This window comes from Plodia interpunctella, chromosome 14 (assembly GCF_027563975.2).
Source record: "Plodia interpunctella isolate USDA-ARS_2022_Savannah chromosome 14, ilPloInte3.2, whole genome shotgun sequence".
NCBI lineage: Eukaryota > Metazoa > Arthropoda > Insecta > Lepidoptera > Pyralidae > Plodia > Plodia interpunctella.
In genome coordinates, this window is record NC_071307.1 from 4,642,871 (window position 1) to 4,662,023 (window position 19,153).

Here is a 19,153-nt window from a genome sequence, read left to right on the forward strand (position 1 = left end):
AAATCGTTAGGGTTCAAGTCAGGGCTGTAAGGCGGGTGATCCAAAATTTCGACATTTTAGGTGCTCAAAAACATCTTTGTTTGGTGGACGGTGTGCGAACTTGCATTGTCATGGTGCAGTATCATACGACGTCTTGAGTTTTTTCGAAATTTTGTGATGACTTGTGGCAAACAAACAGTGGTGTACCAGTCAGCTTTAATCGTCTTGCGATCTTCTAGTACAATAGTGGCGACGTGACCACCCTTTACCACAAACGATGCAATGTCGGTTTTGGCTCACCTTGGAAGACCCAGACAGTTGACTGCTGCTTGGAATCTGGATCCTAAGCATATATCGAAGACTCGTCACCACTAACCATATCATAAACGTGTTTTGACTCTTCTCGGTTGAATAGCTGCAGAGTTTTGCGACACCATCTAACACGGGTTGTTTTTTGGTCGTCGCTAAGCAAATGTGGTATCCAATGAGAGACCAACTTACGCCAAGTTCTTCGTGCAGGATTTTTTGGATAGTAGTCCCTGATATGCCCACGAATGCTTCTATTTCACGGTATGTCACATGACGATCTTCGACGATTAGCTGCCGCACGGCGTCGACATTCTCTTGTGTCATGGCGGTTTTTGGACGACCTTCGCGTGGCTTGTCACTACAGTGCCCACGTTGAAATTCTAAATACCAGCGTTCTACAGTCCTAAGACATGGTGCTGCATCACTAAATACCGATGTGATCTCCTCAAAGCACTGAAGTCGCGTTAATCACCTTTGAAAGTTATAGAAAATTATCGCGCGCATATTTTCCTTTTGACATTTTCATTTTGACAACCGGCTTGTCACCTTTGAACAGACTCAATAATAAAACTATTCGACTAATCAAAAAACATTATTTTGTTTTCGAATTCTAAATTCAAAAAGGAGGAAAAACTAATGTTTTCTTTTTTAATAATCGCGAGAGGTTTGCAAACGACAAAACTTAAAAGGCAGCCCTCGTATTTATTAGTTTTCTACTTTTTATTATTTATTTTAGTTCTTTACTTTCACATAGAGTTATTATCTATTTCTCGTTATTTTTCTTAGTTTTCTCGAGAAAACTAATAAATGTGATCCAAAATAACAAGTAATATTAAGTTTCATACAAACTCGCAGCCCTTATTTCACGCTTTAGGGATAAAATTTTCATAAAAAATCTGATCAAAATAAAAAATCTATCATAGAGTAGTTATCTTGCAATGCCAAATTTCAGTTCGATCGGTCCAGAAGTTTGGACTATGCGTTGATAGATCAACGATCACCTTTGCGTTTATATTATCAAGGCTGCCACACACATACACACCGGAAACACGACGCGTTGCACCTGTAATACGCTGCGCTATAAAATAATTCACACTGCGACCACGGCGTCTATCACGCGTTGTTCCTTCGGATTGCGGATGAAATTTTCTTTCAAGATGTCGAACATCGAGGACGATTTTTTTAAAACTTTTAGCTGCTGTAAATCTACCAACAATTCAAAAATACTATTAACAAAAAAAGGGAATTTCATCGTCTCTGCAAAGAAGACGTTTTATACTTTGAGGCTATTGTTGTCTAGGTTTCGGGCCAAAAAGTCAGATTTTAGCTAGAAACCTCGATGGATAAGGATTTGAACTTCTGGAGTTTTGAATATTTGTATGGGAGAACGTTTTCGAAAATTATCTGAAATTAACAGAAAGTTTTCAAAAGGAAAAAATGAGAATAGAGCATTTTCTGTTGGCTTATCACTAACTTACAACATTATAGTACGTAGGAGACATTGAAATAATTCCTCGTATATAAAGTGAATAACACATCGTTAGGCAGATGTTTTTTTACTTTCAATTTGGGCGAAATCTAACTAGATGCAAAAATATTTGCTTCCGGACTGTAGGTTCCACTGCTAATTTCCACTAATGGGTCTAGCGGGATTTTCAAATGCTCATGGACCCATATAGGTGGTGAAACTAACAATATAAATTTTAGACAATGTTTCATTGGATTAGTGGCCCCACTGACCATGCTTGACTGAAACCTCTGTGGATGAAACAATATTTAAATATAACAGCTTGACTCAAGCGGTTCTGTCAATTCCTTTTATGTAGGTACTATTAACTACATAAATGTTCTTAGATAACTGCTACATATTTGTCCGTATACTGTTGTAAAGGTACCTAACTAATACGTAATAATTCTTTTAGCTACGTATATCAAGCATAATGGGGTTAAATAATAGGTAAACATGTGTGTGTTTAAATAAATTCTGTCGATATGATAGCATTTCGGATTATAGGTAACTTGCTGTGCCCAGTAGGTAATGCGTGAAGAGGTAACAAACTTACTTTCGCATTTATAATATTAGTTGGGAAGTTGGGATGTGTCGAAATTACCTAGTGTCGACCAGCATTACTATCGAAAAAGTATGTTGTCGTAGGTCCGTAGCATAATTTCCTAGTGAAGTCATGTCGAAGTAATATTTTGTCTGAGTAATCTCACAGAGTTAAAAAAAAATGTATTACAATTTTGTCGAAATGAAGTGGTTTCGGAGTTATTATAGCGTCGAAAAAAAATGTTGTCGGAATAGGGTTTGTGAAATTCGTATTGTAAGTCTTTTATGTAATCTCTGGAAAGGACTACACATTATACAAAATAATCTTGAAAAATCAAGATTAATTTGACTACATTAGTCTAGATTTCTGTTCACAGATTAATTGATTACTTTCAAGATTACTTTTCAATGAAAAGCCTGAAATGACTGAGCCGCTAATGAAAAGTTTTCATTAGCGACTTACCATCATCTCTTAATGCGATTCAGTTCAGGACCTAAACTGATCTGCATCGCTAATTCGTACCATCAAGATGATATAACGATCCATTATAGGTAGTGACCAAAACAATACGCCAATTCGATTTCATTCACTAATTTTGCATACAATTCCTTGTTTGTGTGTGTCCAATTTACGTACCTTGATGTGCATTGAGAACGTAAACTGGATCGCTTAGCTATCAAATAATAAATCAAAAAAATGTTACTATTTCAGATAGGTTTCCACGAAAGAAGTCCCAAAGACGTGGCGCTAATGTCGCTGTAAACAACGATGTGGTCTATCTTTTATCCTAATTTTGCTGTCACTGGGGATTACGATTCAGAGACAATTTTTATTTTTTTTATTGATTTCATTTTTCACGATTCAAATGCGACTTTAAGATTAGTTGGCGGTACCAAATAACGCGATTCATTTTAGGTTCCTAAACTGAACTGCCCTACAAGAATCGTTTTGTAATAGCTGATGATAGACCCCCAGCCCAGGCATGGTTCTTGGTCAATCACAGTCCAGTACAGTGACAGGTAGTGGGATCTTGAATGAAATAGTTTATGAAATTTAATAGGTAAGTATGAATGTAGGTGCATTTCTTGTATCAGTAGTTATGGATGTAATCAGATCCTGGTGCTTTCCAGTTGTAGGTGCGGTTCAACAGTTTGATAAAAATATCTGGTGTAATGTGTTCAAAATTCCGTTCCATAATGTCCTTTTCCCAAAATGTCCCCGGGTTTCAAAATGTCTCTTCACCTAAATGTCCCTTTCCTAAAATGTTCCTTAAAATGTCCCTTTCCCGAAATGTCCCTTCCCCAAAATGTCCAATTCCCGAAATGTCCCTTCCCCAATATTTTTTTAACCGTTTTATATAAGGATGCGGCCCGCAACCCACGACTTCGTCCGTAACAAAATATATTTATTTCCACTTCCAGGAGTGGGAGTGGAAATAAATATATTCTTCCCCACCCCTGGAAGGAGGAAAATGTTGTATATATGTCAGATTTTGAACTTTGAACAAGGATTTATGCCTAATAATTAAACGATTATTAATTAGAAATAAACAAGATTTCTATACAAACTATTTATTTGAACTGCACTGTAAAAGAAAAACGAAAACAATGCATTACATTTGCATACACAGACCTACCGGATAAAACAAAACGGAAGCAGTAAACAAATAGACATAAATAAACTAATGTCATAACCTAATGCAGGCAAAAGTATTTGTTGCATACAGCCACACATATTAAAATTTACTTTCAACACTCCCACTAAATTTTAACTCCATAAACAAACTTTTGCCTGTTAAACCTTTAAACTAAAAACTTTAAAACCTAACTTTTAAATCAAACTAGTATTGTTTAAAAAAAAATTATATATGTTATTTTAACACTTAAAATAAACTTAATCTATGTTACTGACAATATAATATCTCTAATACGTTCATATTTAAAAGCAGGTAAAGCCTTTGTGAGTATATCGGCCAGTTGATCAGAGCTTGGAACATATTTAATATCTATTAATTTTTCTTGAACTTTTTCTCTAATAAAACTGAACTTCACATCAATGTGTTTTGTTTTCTTATGATATACTGGATTATTAATCAACTTGATAGCGCTTTGATTATCAATACATAGAGTAGTAACATTCTGTTTTATACCAATTTCATTAAAAAAATGTTTTAACCATAACAAGTTCTTGGCAGCTTCACAACCTGCCATAAATTCAGCCTCAGTTGTTGATAAAGCAATACATGGTTGTTTTTGACTACACCAACATATAGGACCGCGATTTAACATAAAAATATAACCAGTTGTTGACTTTCTGGTGTCAAGATCACCAGCAAAATCTGAGTCTGAATAACCAATTAAGTTTTCATTACCTTGATACTTGATACACAAATCTTTAGTTTGAATCAAATATCTAATTATTCTCTTAAGTTGATTGACATGTTGTACACTTGGATTATTAATAAATCTACTTAACAGATTTACACCATATGAAATATCTGGCCTACTTGCTGTAGATAATAACAATAAAGATCCTATAGCTTCCCTATAGGGAAAATTAACCCGTTCATTATCAATATTTTTAGTTATTTGGACATTTACATCAATAGGTGGATTTGCTGAACTCATACAAAATTTATTTATCAACATACAGTGTTTGACTAATGTATAAATAGTTATCAGTTTTTAAAATTTCTAAACCAACAAAACAATTTAAATTCAGCTCTTTTATGTTAAATCCTGAACTTAAATAGCTAATAATTTTATCCAAAATTGTATTCGATGAAGACATAATTAAAGCATCGTCTACATATAAAACTAATAAGGCTTTAATGCCATGAAAATTACCAACAAATACACAAATGTCTGCCTGTGACTGAACAAAACCAAATTTCAATAGAAAAGTAGTAAATTTCTTGTTCCAACAACGGGATGCTTGTTTCAAACCATATAAGGATTTGTTCAGCTTACATATTTTATTTTTGGGTGCTTTCACCCCATCTGGAATATCCATAATATATTTTCTTCTAAGTCCCCATACAAAAAACTGTTTTTACATCTAATTGCCTAATCTGCCAATTATATTCTACAGAAATAGAAAGCAATATTCTAATAGACTCATACCTAGTAGTGGGTGAGAAAATCTCATTATAATCAACTCCTTCAATTTGTGTAAATCCACGAGCACAAAGTCTCGCTTTATATCTTTCTACTTCACCATCTTTGTTTCTTTTAATATTGAAAACCCATTTTGAAGTTATGGTTCTATGATCCTCTCTATCAACTAAACTCCAAGTGTTATTAGTAGTATGAGCTTCTAACTCATCGTTTATAGCATCTAACCATAACTGACTCTTTTCACTATTGATTGCTTCATTATAAGTTAAGGGTACATTCAATTCCATTATATTTGCCTCCATTTGGTTTCTACGTATTCTTAAAGTTATATTAGAACTGACCAAATTATTAAGATCAAAATCCTGAGGGGGTTCATATGTCTCATTATTTTCATCTATGGCAGTATGAGTGCTTTCATCACTGTCACAATTCTGATCACTCGTCTCAGAATCTACACTTTCCGGATCATTTCCACTGACTTGTCCATTTCTTTGACTATTATCTATCACCATTTCAGGATCTTGCTCATTCTCACGTATTAAAATTCTAGTTTCACAACTTATTTCAGGATTCTTTAGTTAATTGAAAATTACATTCCTTGAAATTGTTATCCTTTTTGTATTTGGATCATACATTTTATAATTATTATTATCATAACCAACTAGCATCTTCTTAATACTTTTACTATCTAGCTTCTTTCTTAACTGATCTGGTACATGGACATACCCTTCACATCCAAACACCCTGATATGATCCAAATTAGGTTTTACACCTGTCCATAGTTCCATGGGTGAAACATTAGGCGTCTGACTCGAGGATGTACGATTTAATAAATAAACTGCACAATTAACAGCTTCAGTCTAAAGATTAAGTGGAACACTTCGAGCATAAAGCATTGAACGAGCACTCTCTACAATAGTTCTGAATTTCTCTTTCAGCCCGGCCATTTTGTTCAGGTGTATATGGAGCTGTGAATTCTTGAGTAATACCTACATTGGCGACATATTCTTTAAAATCTACACTTGTATATTCTCCACCATTGTCACTGTGTAATATGCGTACACCATGTGAAAATAAGTTTTTAATTTTCATGTTAAATTTCTTAAAACAGTCTAATACATCAATCACATTTGTTTTTTTAAAAATACACATATCTAAAACTTGTTGCACCATCTTTAAAAATAACAAAGTATCTCATACCTTGGACTGATGGGATGTTAAAAGGTCCACATACATCGCTGTAAACAACATCACCTGGTTGCAGTGGTCCTCTGTTTGATTTCTGGAATGACCGACGAGCATGCTTGCCATAAGCACAACCCTCACATACAAACTTGTCACAATCTTTAAGATCCATACAACTATTACTTTGTTTTGACACATTTTCTGGATTTCTTTAATGTTCTAATGTCCCAAATGTTCATGCCATGTTTTAAGATCTACCTTTTACACCATATTACACACTGGGTTTAATAATGTTTTAATTTTTAACTCAATAACCATTTTATTGTTTTTGAAAATTAGAGCATCATTATTTTTCTTCACAATGGTGTATCCTTGTCTCATCACTACACCTTCAGAAAATAGATTTCTTCTTAATTTTGGTACATAGAGAACATCCTTCAAAATACACTTCTCCCACTGTCTTAACCAACTTGTTTATCAATACAGTTCCTTGTCCAATAACCTCAATAGATTCATGGTTTTCTAATTTCAGTGGGGAACCTGTGTATTCATACAGCTCTGCAAAATTTTCTCTCTTGTAAGACATGTGTGCAGACGCACCACTGTCCAAAATCCATCTATTATTTTCATTATCACAATCACCTTTGAGTATATTAAAAGCCAACATATTTTTCTCTCCTTGATTTTGTCTTTGTTTAGGAACACGGCACTGTTTGGCAAAGTGACCGCGTTTTCCACAATTATAACAAACAAAACGATGTGATTTTTCTTTTGTTTATTAGTAATTTTCTTGTTATTCTTTTCATTTTGTTTTGTTACTACTAATGCTGTTTCACTCTCTTCTTCTACATTCAAGCTTGTTTCCTCATCCATCAAACGTGCTGTCAACTTAATTATTGTTTGTCTTGATGGCTCTAGTGACTTCCAGGCATGCCGAAGAGACCTGTATTTGGCTGGCAGGGTACTCAATATTTTGGTTATTTTAGCGGTATCACTGATTTCTTCACCATTTTCTTTTAACTGCTTTGCAAGACTTTCAACTTTAGCTATGTGTTGAGCAATACTATCAGATGGAGACATGTTGTACTGGTAAAAACGCTCATGTAGCATCATTTTGTTCATCTCAGATTTCTGTTCGTAGATAGACTCAAGTTTTGTCGTAACTTGAAACGCTGTTTCACAATTTTCTATCAGTGCTACCTGTTTTAGATCCAAAGCAGAAGTTATGATGATGATGAACATAGCCATCCCATCGTCTTTATTCCATTGAGTAGCATTTGTTTCGGGCTTTGGATTGTTAATATCCAAACCTTTCGCACGTAGGGCACATTTTATTTGGAATTTCCACTGTTTGAAATTTGTTTCGTCGAATTTTTCCACATTCATTGTCTTGCCGAACTCCATCATGGCGGAAACACACGCACGCGATATATGAACTCAAGAATATCGGCACCACTTTAACTGTTTTCACACTGTTCTTTGTTTATTTCACTCGCGTAACCTAAACGATTATTAATTAGAAATAAACAAGATTTCTATACAAACTATTTATTTCAACTGCACAGTAAAAGAAAAACGAAAACAATGCATTACATTCGCATACACAGACCTACCGGATAAAGCAAAACGGAAGCAGTAAACAAATAGACAAAAATAAACTAATGTCATAACCTAATGCAGGCAAAAGTATTTGTTGCATACAGCCACGGATATTAAAATTTACTCCCAACAATAATATGCATAACAAAAGCTGCCTAGATATCCACAAAAAATTATGTCCCATCCTGGCTTCGCTGGGGTTGTGTAAAGTTTGAGAAAGGGACGGGACATTCTGGGAAAGGGACATTTTGAAACCAGGGGACATTTTGGGAAAGGGACATTATGGACCTGAACGCAAAATTCATGGGCTCTATATTTATATTACTTTCGTTAGTTTCTATTCATATCTATTGCGCAGAAATATTGTGTTGTGTAGGTTGTTCCCAAATGTGTGCCCAGAACTGATGTATATCGCGTGATTGATTTTGATTAAGTATTTCTGTTGTGTGTTGGTAGTTGTCTTCCTTTGCGATAAAACTGTTTTTGGTTGTGTTTAAATTAACACTTTGAAAATATCAGCACAATGTGTTCGGTAAAACAAAAATCGCAGTATGAAATTTCCCCTTAAACAAACAAAATTTCTTCATACATAACATGATGTTTTATGCCTCTTGTCCGTGAAAGGGTTAAATGAGATGACCGAGCCTAGTTTTATTCAGTTTCTCGTCTCGTCTCTCGAGTATCACATCAGAAGCACTTCCTAAATATTATCTTTCGATTTCAAGGTACATCTGGATGAGTACCTCTGGGTACCCATTTGTTACAATTGCGTTTTTGTTCCGCTAAGACAGTGGTCATATTGTGGAGGAAGTATCAAAAGCCATATGGTCGTGTCTGCAGACCATGTAGATACATAATCCAAATGAATAAATATGGAAGCAATCTGAAATAGGGGTATCGCGAGCTATGGAACCTCCGAATTGTGTTGGAAGCATAGATGCAAACATCGGTTCTATTATATATATTACAAGTTGCACTATTCAATAGTAATTCTCGCAGATACGTTTTATAAATCGCTTGGTTGACGAAAGTCTTTACTGCCGCCTAAAGCACTGCCTGGCATGGACGATCTTACGCCTCATGTACTGTTAGGGGATGAAGGTTTTGCTTTACAAATTTACCTAAGGTGATCTTTCTCAAGAGCTTCTACTTTACACGATACAATCTAAAGAACATAATTACAGGCTGGCAAGCAGGAGCCAGACGTATAGTTGAATTCATCGGCATCTTGACTGAAAAACCATTCACTCCAGTATTCCTCTGGAACATGTTACTATCGATTGTGCAAAATTATCTATGGGTAGTATCGATAAAAACTTAAAACCATAATTCTAAGAATAAATTATACACCTAAAGCTTCCTTAGACATTCCCCTATAAAAATAAGTTGCATTGACATCGGGAAGAGACTTTGTTTTACGCATGTGGTGGATGATTATAAAATTGTAATGCAAGGCGTAACTATGCACCCGAGTCGTAGGCGAATTTCCTCGCATTTGAATCGATAATAAAGCGACATTTCAACTTTGACGTAACTATCCATTGAATCCTGAGGACAGTTACGCCTCGTCTAAAATGCTTGACTTTAGCTCCTATGTCACAGCACAGTAATTATATGTCAACTGTAAGACTCCTGTTCCCGGTTTTTTTGTAGCTGTTTCTGTAGCTACTAGCAGCAGTTAGAATTTTGTCACAACTATATTTTATGTTATTCCAGTTTAAGTTATTATTTCTCTATACCATAGAGGTTTTATGTCGTGAGTTTTAAAATGCAAATATATTTATCGTTTAATGTAAACAGTTATTATTTTCTTATTCGAATGTGTAAATATATTGTATGTTATTATGATCTTATACATCAATCCATTACATACACAGTAAATTAATTTTAAATTGAATCTTTTGTCTGCAGAGGAGGCGAGGAGAGTACGGGAAATGCGTGTCCTATAGCAGCAACGGCTGCGGCGCCGGCCAACTGGCGGGGTACCAACGATAGTGCAACTGAATATTGCCGACGTGGGAATACCCCGGCTGGCTATGGCCGCTACCAGCGTAACAATAACACCACTGCGCCGTATGCAACGCCACCTTCAAATGTCGATAGGTAAATATATTTTTTTCTGGATTTTTTCTGGACAAAATTTTAAATAGTACCTCTTCATAGTCGTATTCCTCAAGGCGAGGGTCTTGGTCATTACGTGGAATGAAACACACACAACAACTTTCTTGGCATTATTAATGGAGTGGTTTGCCATTGCCTTCTCCATTTCACACACAAGTTAATATAATCAACTAGTGTGCAGGTTTCCTCACGATGTTTTCCTTCACCGGAAGCAAGTGGTGGTCTCTGAACACTACTATACATGAGTCAGATTGGTATACAAACTCATGTGGCACGAGTAGGATTCGAATCTGGGACCTTTTAGATCAACAGGTGGCATCTTAACCATTACACCACCACCGCTTCTAGTAAATAAACCTACTATTTAAAATTTTGTCATGTATCTGCCTGCTTGATTACAGAAACAGATTACAATACAATAATTGATAAATTAAATTTGTTGGTATTGTTCTAAATTATAAACCAAAGGATGTGTGCCTAAAAGCTTTTAAACATAATATTTATAATATATTAGAGAGCGCTGACAAATGTATATAAAGTAAGTAAACAAAACAAAAGGTTAGTAGGTAATTAAGAGGAAAAAAAGAAAAAAGATTATTTTTTATTTTAGATAAGTAGGGCGAGATGTTACTAGTTTTTCGTAGTTTAATTTAATCTTACTCCCTATTCACAAACTTACTATACTACACTTCCTCTTCAATATGTATCAGTGTAGATGTAGATAGTCATTTAATAATTGTCGCGGTTGCCTCTAGTAATGTATGTGCTTCATTATTTATGCCAATAAACTGAGCTGGAAAACGGCACGAACGCAAACGTTCACGGCCTATTTACGTCATGTTGTTCATAAGCCGTTGCCTTAGGTACCTGTTCAAGGAAAGAGCGGATTGTTTTAGGTCTTGACTCAAAGCAATTTATTCAATGCATAAATTGCTTTGAATCAAGACGCGCGGCTGCGCTCCCAAGGTAGGTAGTTTTTTTATTTAGATTTTTTACTTATCTAATTTAATTTCTGATACGAAAAATATAGAAGATAAGGTTCCTTGACAATAAACACTAGTTCGTATTAGTCGTAAAGTAATAATTTATTATTGAAATGTCAACGAACTCATTTAATTACCTTGATTACTGTTAATGGACTCCAAAGGTTATTCATAGAACACATGTGTATTTATTAGTGAAAATGGATGTTTTAATTGCAGGACAACAACAACACCTCATCATCGATGGTACGCGAGCGGGACGGCAAGCGGGGGAGGTGCGGGGGGCGCGACGGGTGGTGAGAGCACGCCGAGCACGCCGGGCGGCGGCACCGAGAGCGGCCGGCGGCGGCGGAACTCGGGCTCGGGCTCTTCGCGCTCCGACTCCAGCTCGCCCGAGCCTAGCGACACATCGCGCGCCTCCACGCCTGCCGCGCCGCCGCCCGCGCAGACGCCGCATGCCAACCACCGCACACCGCCATCTCACCAATATCAAGTACATTAAAATAGTGTGCTAATAATAATTTATCAGTTTTGCTAATGACTACATTACTACATTCAACAATGTATTTTACTTGGCACGTGTTGTTCATTCAAGATACTAAACTTGCCAAATGCAGAAAGTTTGATTTCTTCTATTTTACGAAGTTTCTAAGTATGGTAGTGGTGTCATTAATCAAAGTGGATACGTTATACATTTGAAACATATTTGTCGTGCCATGTTTCGGAATATACCTCTTAATACCTCGGTGGCGTACTTGCCAAAGTGCTTGCCTCTGAACCGAGAGGTCCAGAGTTCGATCCCCCCGGTCGGATCATGATGGAAAACCTTTTTCTGAGTGGCCCGGGTTTTGGATGTTTATCTATCTATATATGTACCTATATGTTATTAAATATAGTATCGTTGAGTTAGTATCCCATAACACAAGTGTAGAACTTACTTTGGGGCTAACTCAATCTGTGTAATTTGTCCTAATATATTTATTTATTTATTTACTTACTAATATTATAAATGTGAAAGTTTGTGAGGATGTATGTTTGTTACTCTTTCACGCAAAATCTACTGAATGGATTTTTATGAAACTTTATACAGGGTAGAATATAACCTGGGTAATAACACATAGGTACTTTTTATCTCGAAATTCCCACAGGAGCAAAGCCCTGGGGGCGCAGCAAGTCAAAAAAAATTGTCAAATTAGCCTTAAGTTCCCACTTAAAATAACTGTGAACACAACAGATGGATAAAGCACTAGCAAAACAGATTATTTGTTTTAATGTTTACTCAATCTAGTTGATAAATAAATGATGAATGTATTGTTTCAGTGGGCGTCGACAGCAAGTGGCAGACCCCTGGCAATATGCGTACGGAATTTGCCGACGAGGTCGACCGATAGCTCCCTCAAAGATGGTCTTTACCACGAATACAAAAAGCATGGGAAGGTGATGTGGGTCAAAGTGGTCGGGCAGAACGCCGACCGGTACGCAGTAGTGCGATTCAAGAAGCCGTCCGACGTAGAAAAAGCGCTCGAAGTGTCTCAGGATAAGCTTTTTTTTGGATGCAAGATCTCAGTGGCACCCCACCAAAGTTGTGATGAAGATGCCGACTCGGCAAAACCTTACGAGACTGATATTGACGAGTATCATCCAAAGGTAAATATTAGTTTTACTAAATCTGTGATACATATTTTGAACAACATTTAGTAAACATTTCAATTATATTGACTTTTATGTCTTTGTCATCAGGCAACGCGGACTTTATTCATTGGTAATTTGGAGAAAGACGTGACGCAACAACAGCTACGAGACAAGTTCAAGCATTTCGGTCGCATCATAGAAATCGACATCAAGAAGGGCAGCGGCGGCGGCGCCGGCTACGCGTTCTGTCAGTATGCGTCCATATCCAGCGTGGTGGAAGCCATCCGGTCCATGGACGGCGAGTATGTGGGAGGTTCGCGCGTCAAGCTTGGCTTTGGCAAACCCGTCGCTACCACTTGTGTTTGGGTAGATGGCCTCACTGAACACACGGAGAAACAGGTGAGCTATAATTGAAAACACCAGAATGATTTAAAGTAAATTTAGACGTCCCCGACTATGAGAGAACTTTTTAAAATTACTTTTTAATCTTCAAACAATATTTTTAAAATTTAATTCCTGCTGATTTCTGAATGGTCAGTTTGTTATGTGTACTCTATTATTCTTTACATTTTAGCTATGGTGGTCAGGTACAATGAATTCCTAGGCGTTTTTATTTGGAAAATATTAGGTATATAGAGAATATATTTGCATTTTGTTTCTTTATTTGTAATGAATAAATTCAAAAACTACTGGGCCAATTTTGATAAAATTTGGCACAGATATAGACGAAACCTTGAGGAGTAACATTTTTACTTTTTTATTATGGTTTTACCCGAGTGAAGCGGCGCAGGCCTCTAGTTTGGAATAAGATAATTCATCTCATATATATAAACAACTAGCTTTTGCCCACGGCTTCGCACGCGTGAATTTCTGTTCTTAAAAGGAATCTAAGTAAAATTTCAGTTATTCTTTTATCGCATATTCTAAGACTGGTAAAATTTATTTATTACTATGATTCAAATTCGTATTTATTGTCATATTTAGTTGAATTCCCCGGTTCCCGCTACGATTTCCAATTACGATTGACATATCGGGTTTCGAAACTTGTCCTGTTCCGTTGTTTCTTGTCCCCATCCCATTTCTGGGTACGTGTCCCACCCCCGCTCCCCGTAACGCGTGCCTAACATATCATGGACCTCTCTTCAAAAATAATAAAGTTTCGCATACATTTCCATCCCTACATCATTCCCCTAGAGATGCAATTTTCAAAATCTAGATATTGCATTTTTATATTTTACTAATCACCAGAAGTTTCGTATATATCAGTGTATTGCTCCTAGAATAATAACAATAACATCACTGAGTTGTGGCCGGTTTAGATTACTGCAGCACACACACCCATAATCACATTTTTGTACTTACCCACTTTTGTTTTCTTTTAAATTGTTGTTGTTTTGGTTGTTATGTGTGTGTCTGTAGTTTTTTGAATAAACTTATTTTATTTCTATTCTATTCTATCTATTCTATAAATTTGCAACCCCTAATACCACCTCGGGGATAAAATTTTCAAAATTTAATAAATGCATTATTATATTTTATTACTAACTATATGTAGACTATACTAACTACAAATTTCAATACAAAAATGCCGATGCTTCAAAAGGATGTAATTTTCTAAATCGAATAAATGCATTATTATTTTTTACTTCAAAAAAGACGAAGTTTCATACAAACTGGCAACCCTTATTTCACCCCCTTAGGGATGGAATTTCGAAATATCCTTTTAACTATATTAATACCAAATTTCATCAAAATGATTCCAACGGTTTAGCCGTGAAAGCGAGACATATAAACAAGAGTTTCGCATTTATAATATCAGTATGGATTTGGATATTGCACAGTGTAGAAAAAATTAAGATTCAATTTGTAGGTATTAATCATTTTTGATTTATTGTAAAACAAACGTTACACCAATCTATTTTATTTAATTTGTATATTATTATGCATACATTTGAACTCAATGAGTACCTAATTATTTGCAGTAAGCATAGTTAATGACATAAGTCCCATACGTTTAACCGTATTTGGTATGCACGTAAGGCATTATAATGCATGGGTAAATATTAGTATTAATAGGATCGTGTCTGAATGAATGTGGTAATTGTGAATCTGATATGGCTTATTACAATTATTGTCATTTAGTGGGAGTAGACGCTTACACACAGTTAACGCTAATATGTAAGCTTTCCGATTTTGACGTTACGTTAACGATGTTTTTCGTCACTGCAAGCAAGTGGTGGTTTATGAAAACTATTTACTCATGGTTAGATTGGTATACAAAGCCATATGGTACGACTAGGATTCGAGAATTTTGATCCATTAAAGAAAAATATTTTTTGTAAAAATATTTTTTTTCGGAAATCAAAATAGTATTTGAATTCTTTTATAACCATGAATTCTTATTTCGAAACGGCGTGGTGTAAAACGACGGAACATTTCTATGACACCGTATTGCAATTACCTTACCGTATTACAATTACAATTGCAATTATATTTAATATATGTTATATAACTTACGGCGAAAGGATGTCCCTTAACAAATAGTAATAGTCAACTATTAACTATTGACGGACAGGATGATCAGTATATGCGTTTTGGCACCAATTCCTTCGTTTAATCTCGAGAAATTTGTAACCAGCCAGATAGTCTCAAGTTGTCTATTACGCTGAAAGCATGTGCTTGTGTAGGAGACAAATGACATGCCTGCATACTGAAAACTTGCAAAAGGTATTTAAAACAACCATGTGTTATGGCAAGAGGACACTCGATAAGAAAGATGACGTTGCGTGTGGTTGGGCAGGTGTTGGGCGCGGTGTCGCGTTGCGGCGCGGCGACGTCGGTGTGCGTGGACCGCGCAGCGGGCGCGGCGCTCGTGCACTTCGAGCAGGCGGCGGCGGCCGGCGCGGCCGTGCGCGAGCTGCGGCGCGTCGCAGCGCAGGCCTCCGCCGCCGAGCCCGACCACCCCCGCCTCTGCGTCGACTACGCCTCGCGCGAGTGCCAGGTACTGCCATACCATACTGCCCTCTACATACTACTACACGACTCTATCAATCGACATGATTAACATTAGAGGCAGATATTTTCATGTTATGATTCAGCTAAAAAAAATGGATATCAGAAAAAAAATGGTTTTGCCTCATTGATGAATTACACAATTTAGATTCATATTTGAAATAATCACATCAATAAGGAAAGTATTTCAAATGCACATTTTTATTGGGCGATATTTGGACCAAAACGCATGGCGCGTTTCATGATCGTCGATACAGTTTTGTATCGACCATTTTATGACGATATTCTTGACTGTACATAAAAATATAGCAAGCATTGTTAGTTTCTATTTGTATTACTGATGCACAAAGTAAATTACATGACAAATAATAAGAGTGGGTGTTGTCTTTTGAGAGTTATGTTTTCACTCTATCTATAAAGGATATTATTATTAATTTATAATAAATCATAAATACTAATAAAGCACCAAGGTATTTGACCACCAGTAGCGTTGCTAAAGTTGTTTATGTAGTGTAATAGTTTTGTGTGGGTTGGCAGGAGGCGTTCTACGAGCAACTGGAGAAACACGGCGGCTCGGCCGTGCCGCCGGGAGAGAGGATCGGCAACGACATCACGGGCCGGTATCTGCCTACCACCAGGCACGACCCCCTCCGGTGAGTATGTTATAGTCTGCGTCAAAGTCGCTTTTCGCTGTCTGTCCCTATGTATGCTTAGACATTTAAAACTACGCGACGGATTTTAATGCGGGTGTTTTTAATAGATAAAGTGTTCAAGAGAAATGTTTTTAAATGCATGATTTCGCACCCCTACGAAGCAAGGGCAGGCCGCTAGTAATATTATAAATACCAAGTTTTGTTGGGATGATTGAATGTTTGCTAGCTGTTCATGCCAAATCTACTGGTCGGAACTTTGATGATACTTAGCCAAATTTAGTTTATACACTTATGCAGCCACGGAAAATGAAAATTTCTGGCTCTGGTTTTTATTTCATTAATTAACTACTGTACGTACGTATTACAAATTTCCTCATAAGCGTCCTAGCGGATTAGCTGCGAAAGCGTGACATGTTCGATAGACTTTCGCATTTATAATATTATTTTGTGTACATGGATTGTTGGGTTTGTTTTCCATGAAAAGGCAACATTCGCGCCAGCTTAAATTGTTATAATTTTGACTTCCACTGTTGGGCAAGTCTCCCCTAATTACTTGTTATAATTTATTTACGTTAATTATTTTTTAATTTATTAGATACGAGGGTTGCGGGTCGCGGTCGCGAGCCTCGAGCTACACGCGTGGCTCGTCACGCACGCCGCGCTATCCCGCGCTCGACCACTACGACCCGTCTGACTACGCGGCGGACCGGCGCTACAGGTATACATTACCTTTTTACCCTACCCTAATATTACGAATGGCTGACAAAAATTAAACAAATAAACATATTTATTCTATTTATGATGATCATCACTTATTGACGTCAAAAATATACTTAAAACTAAGTCTACTAAGTTTACTAAGCGCAGGTGAAGAAGCGCCTAAACAAATTTCACCGCAGCCTAAAATAAATTTTGAATTTAGGTATATTTTTCTATACATATCGTCATGGAAACATGGATGAGCAGAGAACAGGGATTTAGCGTAGCCATTTATGATTTCTGGAAAATAATTACTTGGCGTTATCTATATTTTTGGTCGCTAAAATGTAGTCTTTTTCATATTCAAAGGAAGTGTAAACATCTTTTTACGTTCAATTTAGTTATGTATGTATATACTTTTCTCTAGGGTATATGACGAGCTAGGGTCCAGCCCGCAAACGGAAGATCCTCCATATGAAGACAGACTGCAGTCAGTGGTGGTGTCACCGCATCGCGCTCGGCGGCACCGCCGCGACTCCAGCCCTGAGGACAGAAAACATTCTAAGGTAAATGTTACGTTAATTTATATATGACAGTAGTCGTCAAGGATGCGTGCCATTGATCTGACAACTAAGGATGCCGGATGTGGAAGAGAAAAAAATAGGAAAGCCTGAGCTCCGACGCTTACTATGTCTGAGGAAAGAACCAGGAAAACTAAAAAGGCATAGATTGTACTGAGAAATCCTGATTTTATGATTTAAACCATTATTAGTATTGATTTATAATACACCTTTGTATAAATATATATTTTATGAAAACTTTAAAATTATATATGTTTATTTATGAACACAGGAGCGGCACCGCAGCGCCGGCGGCAGCATAATCGTAACAACGACTTGCGGTCGTCGCTCGCGTTCCGGCTCGCGCACCGGCGAGCGTCACGCCGGCCGCCGGCGACACCGCCGGCGGCGCGACCAGTCGGCCGACCGCGCCGGCACGCCGCTCCGCGACGAGCCAGGTGAATAATGGGTTTCTAAATTTTTTTATTATATACTTGTTCCTTCCAACTTTATTTCAATTTTACTCGTAAACATTTTTAACCCGAAGTTGCTTTTTCAGCAGAGATAAGCTAAGCTACATTGTTACGGATAGATAAGTTTTGAATCCACCAATTCATTCATTGATTCACGTAACATAGCACTGGTGGAAACTAGTTCTGCTATGTTATTTGTATGAAAAGATGCGTGCTAGGGATAGATGCTAAGGTTGTCCAGCTACGTATGCTTACGAAGAATACATGCCAAGGATTATATCCCAATCCCACCTAAAAATGCATAAGGACATTTCATTATCAAATATTTGGTTGTTTCTTTTATTAATTACATTTATGATGTTATTGTCTTATAGAAGCAGTTCCGAGCGAGCCGCGGAGAGGGCCTCGCGAGCGGCCGGCGCTGCCGATGAGCCTGCCGCTGCCGAAGTTCGCGGCGCAGCTGTTGCGGGTGGCGGCGCCCGCGCCCCGCCCGCACCCCGCCCCCGCGCCCGCCCCGGATTCCCCGCCGCGCCCGCCCTCCGCCTCCTCTTCCAGCGCCGGCTCCGCGCCCCACTCGCCCTCGCTCGAGGAGCGTATCCGCAGGTTGGTATTGATTCCCTTACAATTACAATTATGTATTTAAGCTGTTGTTATCAATCATTCGTAAAGAGCCCGTTTTAGCGCTTGCTGGTAAAGTACCTATCTGATTAAATTGTGCTTCACAACATTTGGATAGGGATTCAGACTGATCAGAGAGAGATAGATTAAAATTTGATATTTT

At 37.3% G+C, this 19,153-nt stretch overlaps 1 protein-coding gene across 5 annotated transcripts in view; it reads left to right on the plus strand.

Annotated features, from left to right (window-relative positions):
- The window catches only part of LOC128675243 (protein split ends-like), a 75,353-nt gene that overhangs the window by 38,799 nt on the left and 17,401 nt on the right, over positions 1-19,153 (plus strand). For 4 of the 5 annotated variants that reach the window (XM_053754534.1, XM_053754537.1, XM_053754538.1 and 1 more), the window contains 10 exons: positions 10,151-10,342; positions 11,563-11,836; positions 12,664-12,990; positions 13,084-13,374; positions 15,776-15,976; positions 16,525-16,640; positions 17,236-17,358; positions 17,767-17,905; positions 18,192-18,357; positions 18,747-18,975. In XM_053754534.1, coding sequence (XP_053610509.1) covers positions 10,151-10,342; positions 11,563-11,836; positions 12,664-12,990; positions 13,084-13,374; positions 15,776-15,976; positions 16,525-16,640; positions 17,236-17,358; positions 17,767-17,905; positions 18,192-18,357; positions 18,747-18,975 — 2,058 coding nt within the window. The remainder of the gene's footprint in view (positions 1-10,150; positions 10,343-11,562; positions 11,837-12,663; positions 12,991-13,083; positions 13,375-15,775; positions 15,977-16,524; positions 16,641-17,235; positions 17,359-17,766; positions 17,906-18,191; positions 18,358-18,746; positions 18,976-19,153) is intronic. The other variant, XM_053754536.1, reaches the window with a different exon arrangement.